Consider the following 14885-nt stretch of genomic DNA (forward strand, 5'->3'; position numbering starts at 1 on the left):
TCTGGAGTTGTTGAACGGCAATTATGCTACGGTCACTAGGGACTTAAAAATATAACAATAATGATAACAATAGCGTGGATGATTAGGCTTAAGCGTCATTAACAATAACGTGGATGATTATGCTTAAGAGTCATAGTCCCATTGTCACTGTAGAATGTGCTAAACGGTATCGCATTGAGACAGACTTGATTGAAAGGAGGGAGTCCAGTGTTTCCCATACATTGACTAATCTGTGGCGGGGCGCCACGAAATAAAAATCGGCCGCCACAGATTAATATTCTATGTTTAATTTAATTTAATTTAAATTAAATATAAGGTCAAATCCTTGCATTGCCATTGAGCTGCGCTTTTTACGCACGCAGCCTTTCCTTGCCCGCCCCGCTCTCTCTAGTAGCCTGCTGCCCCTCCTCTGCATGTGCATTTAACAAAAATTTCACGATTGTTGAAGGATTGTTGTTGCCACATAGAAGCATTGCATAGAAGACGTCTGGCTAAATTGCTATTAAATCCGCTTAGCATCGTGACCATGCTGCGCAAATTTGTTCAAAACTGCTGCATTGAAGTGAACTCTGCTAAGGTCTTATCACAACATAGTAGGCTACATTGAAGAGACTAAGTTAAGTTATGAAATCAAGCAGTATCTCAAAGCTAACGTTAGAATACTGTTTGGATGTCGTGCTTAGCCTACTTACAGCTGCTTGTCAATTTTGTTGAAGGGCTCATTTTATTGACTCTGACACTGTTTGCAAAATCCCAATGTAAATGAAAAAGTGTTTTCCAAAATTCAAAAGTTCTTGTCCCAAGGAGAAGTACGAACCTTTATTTTAACTATGTAGAAAACGTTATGAATTGCATCCACACATCAGCAGCCTTTCAACTGTGTTACAATTGCAAGGGTTCCCTCAAACGTCTTAAAGTGACAGGCACTCAATTAGACCTATACACTACCAAGATGATCTTAATCCCCCCCCCCCCCCACACACTACCAAGACGATCTTAATACCCCTCCCCCCCCCGGTGTCCAAGTCAGCTACCGCCACAAATTGAATCCAATTCTGTGGGAAACACTGGAGTCCTGATTACATCTCTGAATAAGGTTTCCCAGACAGGTGTAAAGTCTTGGGAAATGAGTCACAATAGGACAAGTCGAAAGATGAATATGATTAAGAGTATTAGCTTCAACACTCACTTCAGTTCAGTTTTCTTCCCCTCTGTGAAAGAAACACTCACTCGTGAAGTAACATCACAGAGAGAGAGAGAGAGAGAGAGAGAAAAAAAAAGAAAGAAAGAAAGAAAGAGGGTGGGGGTACAAATGAAAGGCAAAATGCTTTGTGAAAGGTTAAAAAAGTGGAATTTGGTGCAGTATATCAATAAACAGCGCTTAATGAGGCCTCGAGGAGGCGAGAAGGTCAGAGTCGTGGTGGCCACTTCACTGCTTCGGCTAAAGACCCAGGCAATCAAATAACCGCAGAACCAGAGGCCACCTCCAATCCACCAGAGGCCACCTCCAATCCACTCCGCTCGCTTTCTTCCGACACTCCAACACCTGACTCCCAGCCAGACGCATTCTCCGTCGGTAAATGGCGAGCACTGTGCCAGATGCATTCTTCCCTCCACTCCGTTGGTAAATGGCGAGCACTGTGCCAGGGCCGAGGAGGCGTGCCGCGCATGCCGCCGCGCTCAGACATGTGGTGCAAATTAACGGAGGCCGAAGCAGGCGACGTAGAAGGGGCCAATTAAAGGCTCCCAACAGAGCCACTTCCCACATGGCTTAGCACAAGAAGCCTTTCATTTCATTCATCCCTCCATCCATCCATCCATCCATCCTCCCTTCTGAGAAGAGAAACACCCACCTCCCTACACACACACACACACACACACACACACACACACAGGCCCCACAAGGAGGAGTTAAGGAGAATAATTGGCCAAGTATGAATACCACATTTATGGTCACAATCAGCAAAGGCTTGTTATTGAAGAGGTTTTGAAAAGGCACAAAGTTTGTTTAAGTAGCCCTCTTAGTGATTGATTTAGTTCACTTTTTTGTGACAATGTCAATATCACCCACCTGTTGTGGTAACCTCTGTGAGTTCACTCTTAACAGATTGTTTTTGTCAATCAAATGCGTCAGAGGCAGACCACTTATCCATCCAATTAATTTGTATATTCAAAGCCTATTCATGAATTGCAAGTGTGTGCACATCTGAGATCTCCAAAAACTGTGTTATGTGAATTACAAGTTGACATTACATCCTACTAAGTTGTAGAATCAAAACTTAAATAGATGTGTTTTACTTCATGCAAACCTTAATCCATCCTCTCTCGTTAATTAATTTTGGATTTATGGATTGGATTTTGGAAGATTTTATGAGAATGTCAAGCATTGATGTTTGATGACTTTTCAAAGCTTAAACTTTTTGTAAAATATTCATATGATTTAAAAAAGAGGCAAGAGACACTAAAGTCTGGTCTGGGAATAGCACATCATCATTCCATATCTGAGCAGTGGAGACCAAATCTGATGCAAGTGTGTGGAAACATGAGGAAAAATGTTACAAGGCAAGAGAGAAAACACTCGGTCAGCTCATTAGTCACACATGAGAAAAATACTCTTACTGTTGATATGAGGCTAACAGATAGACACAACACACATTTACCATCTAGTGGCTACTGACCAGAATCAATTCCACAGATACAAGTTCAAATGTCTCATACACGCTCCTCTTAATTTCTCAGATGAATTTTACAATATTATCTAAAAGAAGTCTTAATGATGACATGCCTCAGTGAGCAGTGAGTCTCCAATATCTCAACTAAAATCCAAAGCCAATTAAGGTTCAATCGGAGAAACAATTCAAACTTAATAACTGACATTACCTGACCTGTTCGAAGTTAACAAGGCATTTTCAAATGTCTTTTGGCAAACAAAAGGCCATGCATTCTCCTGCAATTGCATGTGCAAATACCAGCATGCTTAGAGATAGGGCATTAAAGCTAACCTTTGAAATCCAGTCAATAAGTTGAGAATCTGGGCTAAATCAATATGCCTGGTAATGGCTGTGTGCTGACCAGAACAAAGCTGCATGTCCCAATGCGGGCTATTTGTGTCAACCTATTATGACATCAGCAACACAGTGCAGAGGTACGTTCAAAACGGCAAACAGTTTTTCATTTGTATTCCAAACAGACAGAAACGGTCTGAGGAGGTAACTCTTGGCAGACAAACACAATGAATGATGGACTGGGATTGAAGATAAAAATCAAACCAATTTGGAATGTCTAATGTACACGAAAACGTTTGAAATGTAAAAGTTTACAGAAAACGTATTTGCCTCAAATGTTCACCTCTGTTTGGAACCGAGGTGTGTTCAAATTCGACAACCACCCCACCTCTCAGCCCTGGACCTGTACAACATGGCTCTCTAGTCAGGTTCCATCCCCTGAACAATCCATCTCGGTCTGTTCCACTTTCGTCACAGTGCCCAAACCCCGCACCCCCCCCCCCCCCCCCCCCCCCCCCCAATGTCCTGCAGTGTCATGTCCTGCAGTGATTCATTCAGCTGAAGGCATGAACAGCGAGTTGCCTCAATATACACAAGAGAGCCCTGCGGAGGAATTCAGTAACGGACCAAAACAGGCCCAGCTGTTTTGTGTGTGCTTCTGGGATCCGTTAACCAAGCATTAAATCACTGTATCGGAACTTTCTTTACCGATCGATCTTGAGAGAGAGAGAGAGAGAGAGAGAGAGAGAGACAGGTTGACTCAAAAATGTCACCAAGTCAGGACAAGGGTCTTGAGCAGTCTGTAAAAACCCCTGCAGCCTTCAGGGCCAGTCTTCTCACACACACACCGACACACAGACGCACACACACACAAACCCAGAGACAGGCACCAGACAGAGTGGCAGACAGCCAGGCAGGCAGGAGTGTGCTAATCAAAGCTATACATTCATCTGGCCTCAAGATGGAGGAACGCCATCCCTCCTTTCTGCCTCATCTGTGCCCACAGCTGGGGTTGCCCCCCTCCCTCTCTCTTTCTCTCTCTTTCTCTTCACCTTTCCTACTTTCTCTTGTTTTTTCCCCCTACCTCATTCTCTTTCCATCTCTCCACCTCTGTCCTTTGTCTTTTTTTCTATTCATTGCCTATTCTCTCTCTCTCTCTCTCTCTCTCTCTCTCTCTTATTCTCCCCCCCCCCTCTCTCTCTCACGATGTCAAGACAGGATATCCAGATAATGGCTTTTGCAGACCCCCTTCTTCCTTCGCCCACTCTGCATTTTCTTCTCCCTCTAACCATCCTGAACCGCAAACGTGACGTATGGCACCGCCAGCAGTGGAAGCCTCACCCACTGAGGCCGCGGCGGCACAAAGATCTTCCATCGTCTCATGCAACTGGACTTTGGAACATTTTGAACATTCGCGCTTTTCGCTTCTTGCTATTCTTTTGCCGAGTGAAAACGAATGTGCAAAACTCTGAAAATGTTGTGTTCAAGGAGCAACAATCAGAAACATAACTTATTCAGGGCGAGGTGGCAACCCCCCTAAACCACACACACACACACACACACACACACACACACACACACACACCTCTTACTGCAATCATCAAAAATCCAAATGGTGAGAGCAGTGGGCTAAAAGCTGAAGAAAGCCCCCCAACAGCACAATCCATCAGACTCTATACTATCAATCCTCTTCCTGCCAATACACTCCAGATACTCTAAAAGCTCAAATGTACTGACTGAAATAAAAATAGATTTCTATTCAAATGGTAATGAGGCCGCATACATCAGAATATGATTTTCTTTTCCTTGGTGGACTCTTCGCTGCTGGTGGCGAGGCAGGGTGCTCTCTCAGCCTTGCTCTGGGACTGCAATCAGTATATTTGCAAAACCAGATAAAGCCTGTGCCACGATTAACCCAGTCAAAAAATGTTTTGAAGTTATTCACTGACCGAATGCGCACTTGGCACTTCCACTAACTTTCAAATTCACCATGTCCTCCATCACCACAGAGAGAGAGAGAGAGAGAGAGAGAGAGAGAGAGAGAGAGAGAGAGAGAGAGAGAGAGAGAGAGAGAGAGAGAGAGAGACTAACGTACATCTTTTAACTTGTCCTGCGAGATGACCGCATTGGTAAAATGTCCCACCCGCGAGTACATTCTACAGCACCCAGGTTACGTATGCCATTTGCAAGCTCTCCCAAATGCCATGCAACCCAACAGAGACGGCCGATGGACGGAAATCAATCGGCTTGCCTTCCACTGATCAATTCCACTGACAGTCCAGAACCCAGTTTGCAGTGGGTTAATCAATGCACGGCGAGCACATGTTAATCATGTTCTCTAATTAGCAGAGTGTTTTCTAGCTCAGGGGTTATCGATGGAGTACACACTAACTCGTTTGGGCTGAGCTGCAATTTCCTCATCCTTGAGGAATGCACCAGTCAGTGGATGGGAGATACAAGCTTTAAACCTGGCTCATATTTAATTGGAAGTTATGGTCAACATATTCATGACGCATACAGCAGAGTGTTTATATACTTGACTGCAGATAACTGCGAGATGACCTCACCGCACCCAATTCCCAAACCTCAAGGTTGTAGTGGTCAACAAACAGAACATACGAGGCAGAAATGGTGGGGGATCAATTTCAACTGGAGACTCCTCAATTACAACTGGAGACTCCTCAATTACAACTGGAGACTCCTCAATTTCAACTGGAGACTCCAACTCATACAACACAACGTACTTCATTAGCGTGGCATCTTGGCCTCTTTGCATTCACTCAGTGTCTACTGAGTGGACAAGCGTTCAATTTCAAGTTTCCGAAACCCCCAAATGATCAACCCGGAGAGGGGTAGTGGCGGGGTGGGTAGGAGCTTAAAGGAAAACACAGTGGCTACGAGAGCAGCCTGTAGGGCAGGCTTCACTGACGTCTGGAGTGGTGTTTAAATGGAGGTGATTACGGGGTCATTAACACAGGTGTCGAGTTTTGGAGCCTCGACTGCCCGCACGCATAAAACATGGCCTCTCACGCCTCTCGGGGCCACATGGGAGGGAGGGAATCCTTGCCCAAGCACGGTCTCAACATGTTTCGAATGGTTGGCATTTAAAAAGAGAGAGAAAGAGAGAGAAAGAAAGACAGAAAGAAAGACAGAAAGAAAGAAAAAAATGGCTGCACTCGCACACTGGTCAGAGCTATTCCAGAACGTTCCCAAGAGGGAGCGTTTGAAGAGAATGTTTGGGCTAATTTTACTTGTGACAGGGAAATCACCCCTTGGGTTCAGACTGTCCTCGCGGAAAAAATCTGAGAACATTGGGGCTGTAATTCCTGGTTAGCAGCCTGTGGCACTGAGAGAACTGTGGTTCAGTGAGATGACTCTCCTGTGAGAGGAGGGGACGAAAGAAGAGGCCCAAAAGGATGACCTATATTTCGGATTCCTGGGTTTAATTCTAGAAATGTACAACATTTTTAGGTTTTAGTATCTAAGTTTGCGTCTGGGGAGGTCATGCCTGATAATGTGGCCACTGGTGCATATGGGCATTTTGAACAGCTCGGCAAAACACCCAGAAATGGTGAAATGGAGCTAAGCGTGCACTCCAGCTCTCTTCCGCGCCACATGCACTAGTCCCAATCCATTCCATATTATCATTCCTGGTGCATTCCCGATCATCCAGTGGGAATCACGGATCCAAAACAACGTCAGCCCAAGACAGACATAATCAATTCCGAATGTGTCGCTCCTTCTTGCGCCAGGCAGCCCATTCCGTCTTCAGCAAAGAAATAGCGCCAACCTGTTACATCGCTCGTCAACAAGATTACTTCTGTTTCGAAAAACTATAATCTAAACCACTTCTGGAATGCCCCTCCACTTAACTTGGAAATGAATACAGCAATGCCAGTCGCACAAGCAAACAGATGACAAAGTATTACACTGTTAAGTGTGCACTTGAACTGTCCAAAGTGGACCACATACAGTGTAGGCGTGAATTTACACAGTGGTCACCGGATCTACCTATACAGTATTAGATGGGAAATAATCATGGGCGACATGATGAAGTGATGAAACACTGTATGCGTGCGTGTGTGTGTGTGTGTGTGTGTGTGTGTGTGTGTGTGTGTGCGTGCGTGCGTTCATTCTTCCTACACTGACTGCCCAGACAGAGCAAACACACTCCGTATGAGGAATGCATCAGAAGAGCCCTGTGGCTTTACACTTTGCACTAGATCTCCATAAGCGCGACATATCCGCACCGCTCTCCAGACAACTCCAATCCTCTGCTGCGCACCTCTGCAACGAGACTGGATTTGTGCCCTGGGAGTTCAGAGTTCTCGCGGAAGCATTTGCTCAGCGAGAGACTCTGGCTACGAGTAATGATGCACGTAGCTTTTGCCCCTTGCATCGCGGGGAACCAATCATATGTGTGTATCTGATATAGGCGGGCCAGAGACGAGCTAAACAGACGACAGTGGTAGTGTTATCCAATTGCGTCAAAGTCCGGAATCAGTCAGTTAACATTGGCCGTATAGTGTTATCCAACTGCGTGCAGTGGGATTTTCAAATGCATGCTTGGTGCCGCCCCTCGAGTTGGGCCATAACATTATTCGTGGCCAGACCCATAAACTTTCAGATTTGGGTCTGGAATCTCCAGGCTACTGGATTTGTGCATTCACAAGCTAATGACCATGGTGGCAATGGATGCAACAGGGCTGCATCTAAGCATCTACAATTAACCATAATGCATGATGATACATTTGGTGTTTATATACTTGACTGCAGATAACTGCGAGATGACCGCACCCAATTCCCAAACCTCAAGGTTGTAGTGGTCAACAAACAGAACATACGAGGCAGAAATGGTGGGGGATCAATTTCAACTGGAGACTCCTCAATTTCAACTGGAGACTCCAACTCATACGACAGAACGTACTTTATTAGCGTGGCATCTTGGCCTCTTTGCATTCACTCAGTGTCTACTGAGTGGACAAGCGTTCAATTTCAAGTTTCCGAAACCCCCAAATGATCAACCCGGAGAGGGGTAGTGGCGGGGTGGGTAGGAGCTTAAAGGAAAACACAGCGGCTACGAGAGCATGCTGAGACAAATTAGTGTTGACAAACAAACAAGGCCAGCGGCAACCTTGCTGTGGGCACTGCCGCCTTAGGCTGACAGCTCAAGTCATCCGACTGCGTTTCACAGGTGATACAACACAGTGCCTGGCTTGAGACTGCCAGCCGAGATAATTCTTCACATCTAAGCAAAACAGGTTTTACACCACGATGCTACTTTTCCTCTCCAGCTGGGTCTCTGAACACATCACAAAGCATCTGATTAAGAACAAAAGAAGTGTTTGAAGTTTTTGAACATCATGAGAGGAGATTAAGAAAACATAAATAAAACAAAAACCTCTGGAAAACCTCTGGTACACATACTACAAAGGACTTTTTTTGTTGTGCACACAGTTTGTCACAAATGCAAAGCATTTGAAAAATATGCACGTGCGTAAAACCTGGAGGCGTACACGGATCAAGGTATGGAATAGATTTCCATACAATCACCTGTTCTACATACATTACACACATGACTAACTGGCAGAGCAGCTCAGCAGTGCTGCAGTACTAAACATCTGACAGCCAGCGTCACATGGACCTTGTAACACATGGGAAGTGAGCAAATCATATTCACAACCAGCCCTTAACCAACAGGACAAACTCAAAGATATGGGCTGATGTCAGTGCTGGCTTTCTTGCCACAGGGTGTAATCAGATCCTGCATGGCAAATTATGACCAGGTAAAAATAAATTACCCAACCCTGGCATGACGCGGCAATTCAGGGACAAACTATTATACACACACTTTGCCTCAAGATAAATACTTAATCTACTGCTGTGAACTCATATTTTTGGGGCTTTTTTGCCAAGAGAGAGAGAGAGAGAGAGAGAGAGAGAGAGAGAGAGAGAGAGAGAGAGAGAGACTGGGTGGGATCGGGAAGCGACCCAGGACGGACTCGAACCCAGGTCCCCGAGGGCACATGAAAATATTGTGGACAAGCCACGTCTTGATTCCAAACTTCCATCCCTGTGCGCTAATGAAAGAGATGCTTATTGAGAAAGGGAACATATATGCTCCACTCTAGTAGAATGTAAACCTTCCTAGAGGGCCCTTTTTAAGGAAAGATCGTTTTTACTCCAACTATGTGGATGACTGACATGTGTAATGTGGGATGCCATCCAAAAACACACCTGCACCTGTTGAGACTAAGCTCCAGCTTGACGTGATTGGTCCAAAACTTTTACTTGGTGGTCGGCCACAGTAAATAAAAACGCTGGCCAAGAAGGGCATCAGAAATTAAAAGCAACACTGTTCCCCTTTCTGTGTGTGTCTGTCTCTCCGACTGAGAGCCGTCTTTCACCTGCTACCTTGGCTAACCTGAACCTTGAGCCGAGCTACCTGCTCTTCCAAGAGGCAAAGGCGGGCTGAGGTCTTGCGCTAACATTTTCGTTGGCTGGCCGAGGAGGCCTGAAGTAGCTGTAATGGTCGCTGCAGCTAATCGGATTTGGTTGGTACGACCTTCCCTTGACCTCCATGTCTCAGGTCAGTAAGACTGTAGGAGGTCTTGATGCTCTAGATCCACATGTGGAAAAGGAGGTCTCGGCAGAGAGCTTCTGAAGGTGTTTGGCGTGACCGTTTTAAGGGTTTGGGGGACCAGTTGTTCACTGACTGCATTGGCTTCTATGAACTCGACCTCTGCAAACCATCTTGGCTCAACGCCACCCAGTTTCCTCATAGGTGGTTGCAGGCCTTGGCGCCCCTGAGTAACTGGTGGGGAAGGGGAGAGTAAAGGATCCCTTCCATGGCCTGCTGCTGGTGGTGGTCTCTCCACCCCCACACATCAACCACAACTCCATCCCGCCCAAATCCACCATTAACCCCCCCCCCCCCCCCCACCCCCCATTCCCCACCCCCCCTTGGCCTGCCAGGATAATGACGTGCTTTACCTTTCCTCCGAAAGGAACCTGCTCATGAACGTTCTCCCCCTCTCCTCTCCTCTTCTCTCCCCGCAAATATTTTTCCACTCCACCGTCCAAACCATGAGGCCCTTTCTTTGGGGACATGCGGCATGATTTACGTCTCGTTTCCCTTTTACTGGAATATTTCATTGGGCTGGGACACTCTCTCTCTCTGTCTCTCTCTCTCTCTCTCTCTCTCTCTCTCTCTTTCTCTCTTTCTTTCTCTCCCTTTCTTACTTTCTTTTTCTTTTTCCTCGCTCACGCTCAGCTTTCACTGTTTTTGGCACCTGGAGGAGCCGGTGCTGCCGTGGCCTCCGCTGTAGATCTGGATGTACAGAAGCAGCCTCAGCGTCGGGAGAGATTAACTACTCGCTATTACAGTCGAATAAATTCAGGGGTTCTGGGGTCGCGACTGAGAGCGGGACGATAGGGGTGGAAGAGGGACTCTTCTGATAAAAAAGACAATAAAATAAACATGCTGATGCAAACTTTTCTTCTCCTGCCAGAGTCTGGAATGAATATATGCATCCTCCCCTCGCCGTACCAAGTTTGTTAGAGGCGTCACATTATCAGGGCAAAACAGCTGCTTGCCATGGTGGAAGTTCTAGCAGGTATACTTCCTCCAAGAAGCACAGGCAGCATAGTTTCCATACACTTAACTGATAAGTGCGCCGCAGGATGTAGTGTGGTCTCCTACAGGCCAAGTGGCTTGTATTAGTGCCAGGCAAAACCACACAGACACACACACAGACACACAGACACAGACACACAGACACACACACACAGACACACAGACACAGACACACACACACACACACACACACACACCACAACCAAAAAGAAAAATGATGGCAGAATGTAAAAGACAGTAAAGGTGAAAAAACGGACGTGCAGCTCGCACAGACCATATAATTCCTATAATTTACCACGCATCATATTTGTCTTCCAGACAGCCGATGGCACGAAATTGCGAAGCTCTTGCTTGAACACCATATTCGAAAGAATTAATTGATTGTGGTTGTGTTAACCTTTTTTTGCTGGGTTACATGAAGTGGTGAAAAATAAAAAGCTCAGATTCGACATTTGGCGTCAAGTTAGGAGTTATCAGAGTAGTCATGGAAACCACATCTTTCACTCTTGATACTCTGGCAAAGCACATAGGCAGTGGCAAGGTCTGCAGCAGTTTCTGAAACCTTTCTGAGAGGGTCTTGGCGAGTGGATCTCTCAGGGGGGAAAGGAGGAGAGGGCCCACTGGGGCCTGAAGGGGTCCGTTATTTTTGAAGAACTCTACTGAGGAGGGACCTAATTAAAAGCAGAGGGGGCCCTCTGAGATGTAGTTCAGGACCAATTTCCTTCCCCAAACCAAAATATGCCACACTCCCACATGAGCTCTTCAATAAAAGGAGGAGAAATTAATGGCGGAGAAATAGACAGAGAGAGGGAAAAAAAACCATTAGCTAACATATGCGCTTGGCTTTCTGAGAAGGCACCATCACACTGGTGGGTCTAGATGGTAGTGAATCCCCCCAAACCCCCCCCCCCCCCCCCCCCGTCCCAAACACACACACACTTCCCACAACCTCGACCGAGCTGGCGTGGGCTCGTTGCTTCACGGATGGACGACCGTGGCGATTTACTGGATGCCTGTGATGCTCTCTCCTCTCCATGCAGCATCCCCACACACACGCTGCCCCCAGACCACCCCCAAACCTCAGGCAAGAGGGTCTTTTCATGTATCAGCCGCAATGTAAATACATTTTTGTCCATCAAAGACACATTTTCCAACCACCGTCCAGTGGGGTTTTGGGGGGTGGGGGTTGATGAGGTAGGGAGGGGCTGAGTCTCATTCCACTTCCCGCAGCGGGAACATCTGGCTCTGTTTATCGCCCCACTCTGCTAGGCGAGCAGAGTGCGTGGGGGGGTGGGTGTGGGGGGGGGGGTCAAAGATCAGGAGCAAAAGCAAAGGTGTGTTCACGCACAGAGGTAAACAGATCTAAAGGAGGGGTGACAAAAGTGTCCGATTCGGAGGCCCCCGCCCAAACACACACACACACACACACACACACACACACACACACACACACACACAAACAGACAGATTGTCACAAACAAACATACACAAACACACAAACAAACAAATAACCAAACAAATAACCAAACACACACACACACACACACACACACACCCCAGACAGAGGGCCGGGGTAAAAGGCCCGATGGTTAAGTGGCATGCTCTTGGAGGGTGGTCAGAAACGAACCTGGCACATGACCCCAAATTACCTGCAACTGTCAACACCATGACTTCAGCCTTGGAAGAGAAGGTAGAGTGCAGCAGTCCCAATACAATTACCCAGGGATGATTGTGGTGCGTGGACAGTCACCATGACCTGAACCAACAGTAGGGAGATAGAGCAGCGTGGCCATTTCTATCAGAGACAGCCAGAGACAGTAGACCATTCTTGGAAGGCTGACTACAATTGAACAGATGACCACTGAGCCGTGCTGCCCAAGAGGGAGATAAAGGAGCGGAGCGGAAGAGAAACAGGAGACGGAAGATAGCGAGGTCGTCGATGTAATAGAAAGTCCACGGGAGGAAATCAAACTGAGAAGATAAGAATTAGACAGAGAAAGCAAGTGAGGGAGAGAGAGAGAGAGAGAGAGAGAGAGAGAGAGAGAGAGAGAAAAGGAGGATACATGATGCAGAGAGGCAGTGAAAGAGTGAGATGGGGAGATGGAGAAAAAGGACAAGCGAGAGAAAGGTCCTCTAGTAGCAGCTCACTGAGAGAATCAAGTCAGAGGAAAAATAAGTGAGGAGGAGGAGGCGGCAATGAGGAAGGTAGGAAGGAGAGAAACAAGAAGTGAGGGAAGGGAAGGAAGGAGGGAGGCAGGGAGGAAGAGAGGCAGAGCAAAAGGGAGAGAGAGAGAGAGAGAGAGAGAGAGAAAACAGAGTAGTGGCGTAGACAATGAGGCCCATTGATGAAGGGAGATGGGGCGGACTACCTCTGAGAGGCTCACAGACCTGCATTGATAACGGTCTGGACTCCAAACACGGAGTGGGGGGGGGGGTTGGGTTAGGAGGGGCCAGCAAGGCAAGGCAGGAACGGACAGCCACTGAGCTGCCCAACATCCGATAGGAGAGAGAGGGTGACCAAATAGGCTGAGGCGGCTGAACTGCTGCTTGGCTGTGTGCACTGCGCCTTTCGGTTTAACCCTTGAGCTCTCTCTCTCTCTCTCTCTCTGGTGCACGCGCATTCTCTCTCTCGTTCTCTGTAAAGATATGCAAACCACAGACAAAAAAAGTCTGCACCACTGCCAACCTACACACACACACACTCTCTCTTTCTCTCTCTCTATTTTGCTGTCAAAGGATATGCATATCACCTCAAAACAAAATCTACACCACTGCCTATCCATGTCCACACACAAATACACACCTGCCACACCATCAAAAAAAAACTTGACCTTGAACTTAGCCCTACTATCTCTTGTCCCCCCCTTCTGTCTCTCTGTCACGGACACGCGCACACGCACACAAAGAGAGAGAGAGAGAGAATTGGCAAAAATAGGACAGTGCCAAGTCTCCATCTACACAGATCTGGGAATGGGTGCATCATCCAAAAGCACCCAAACATTCCCAGATCTGTAGATCACAAAGCGGACACGTCTTCCCACAACCCTCCTGCACCACCTATGGGTCAGACGCGTCATTCTCTTCCTCCGGCATTACAAATCACCAGAGGAAACGATATGAATGCAGTCTACGTCCACAGTTCCGGTGACATCCGCAGAAATGCACAGATTGTTGTTCAACCATGAAGAGGAATTTGTTCTACCGTGAATTTGTTTTGCTTTTCTGTTCGAGCGGTAAACTGATATTTCTCATCCATATAGACATTTGTACATTTCTTTCTACACAGAAAGAGTCAACACTCTCAAGTTCTATATTTTCTAATTAGTAATCATGACGTGCCATAATGTATCCTTTAAGTCTGAAATAATTTTAATTGTCTTTATAATATAAACAATCAAACAAATGATCTGAGTTAAATTACTTGCATATTCGATCAGCTTTTTATGACAGCCCACATTGTTCAAGGGCAATTGTTGCAAAAGAAAGGTTTTTGTCTCCATGAACAAACATGGCAAATCTACATTCCAGCTTGTTTCCAGAGCACTGTCCCCATATGTAAAAGGTGTTCCCTCATAAAAATAACAGCACTTTATGGAGTCATGACGGGAAAGCCACACCAGGGAGGGAGAGGGAGAGGGAGAGGGAGAGGGAGAGGGAGAGAGAGAGAAAGAGAAAGAGAGAAAGAGAGAAAGAGAGGAAGAAAGAAAGACAATTTCATTTCAGGTAGCATCTGTGTATTGGGGAGGGTGGGTGGGCAGGATAGGAAGGGGGACAGGGGCTGTGAGTGTGGACAGGGGGTTGGGAGGGGGAACGGGGGGGGGGGGGGTTGGCTTCTGAGCACGGAGCCGGGGCCAAAGGGAAATAGTGCCCCCTACCTGTCTGTAGGTGGAGATGATGACCTCACGCAGGTGGTAGTGCATGGGCGTCATGGTCTCGCTGACGCCGTCCAGCGCCATATCCACCTCCCGCTTCATGCGGTGCCCGTCGGGCAGTAGCCTCACCAGCTGCATCACCACCTGGCATGCAGAGAGAGAGAGAGAGAGAGAAAGATACCAACAGGTGAAAAATTGATGTCAGAGTCATGCATACAGTATACTCTAAAAATGTCTTAGGATGTAGTCGTCACCAATGTTGTAATTAAATCTGAGCATATACATTTCCCCAATTAAACAGCTGAACAACAGGTGCAGGTGCACACTCTCACATACACACACACACACAAGTCTACCCGATCAAGGCCCTCA

The 14885-nt window shown here is 46.8% G+C and overlaps 1 protein-coding gene across 4 annotated transcripts in view; it reads right to left on the reverse strand.

Moving 5' to 3' along the window:
- The window catches only part of pald1a (phosphatase domain containing paladin 1a), a 91121-nt gene that overhangs the window by 29123 nt on the left and 47113 nt on the right, over window positions 1-14885 (reverse strand). For all 4 annotated transcript variants that reach the window (XM_076298120.1, XM_076298119.1, XM_076298118.1 and 1 more), the window contains exon 18: window positions 14517-14657. In XM_076298120.1, coding sequence (XP_076154235.1) covers window positions 14517-14657 — 141 coding nt within the window. The remainder of the gene's footprint in view (window positions 1-14516; window positions 14658-14885) is intronic.

The sequence above is a fragment of the Alosa pseudoharengus genome, unplaced genomic scaffold (assembly GCF_046254945.1).
Source record: "Alosa pseudoharengus isolate Yale_2024_CS ecotype anadromous, Long Island Sound unplaced genomic scaffold, YU_APseudo_1.1 YU_APseudo_1.1_scf_21, whole genome shotgun sequence".
NCBI classification, from domain to species: Eukaryota; Metazoa; Chordata; class Actinopteri; order Clupeiformes; family Clupeidae; genus Alosa; species Alosa pseudoharengus.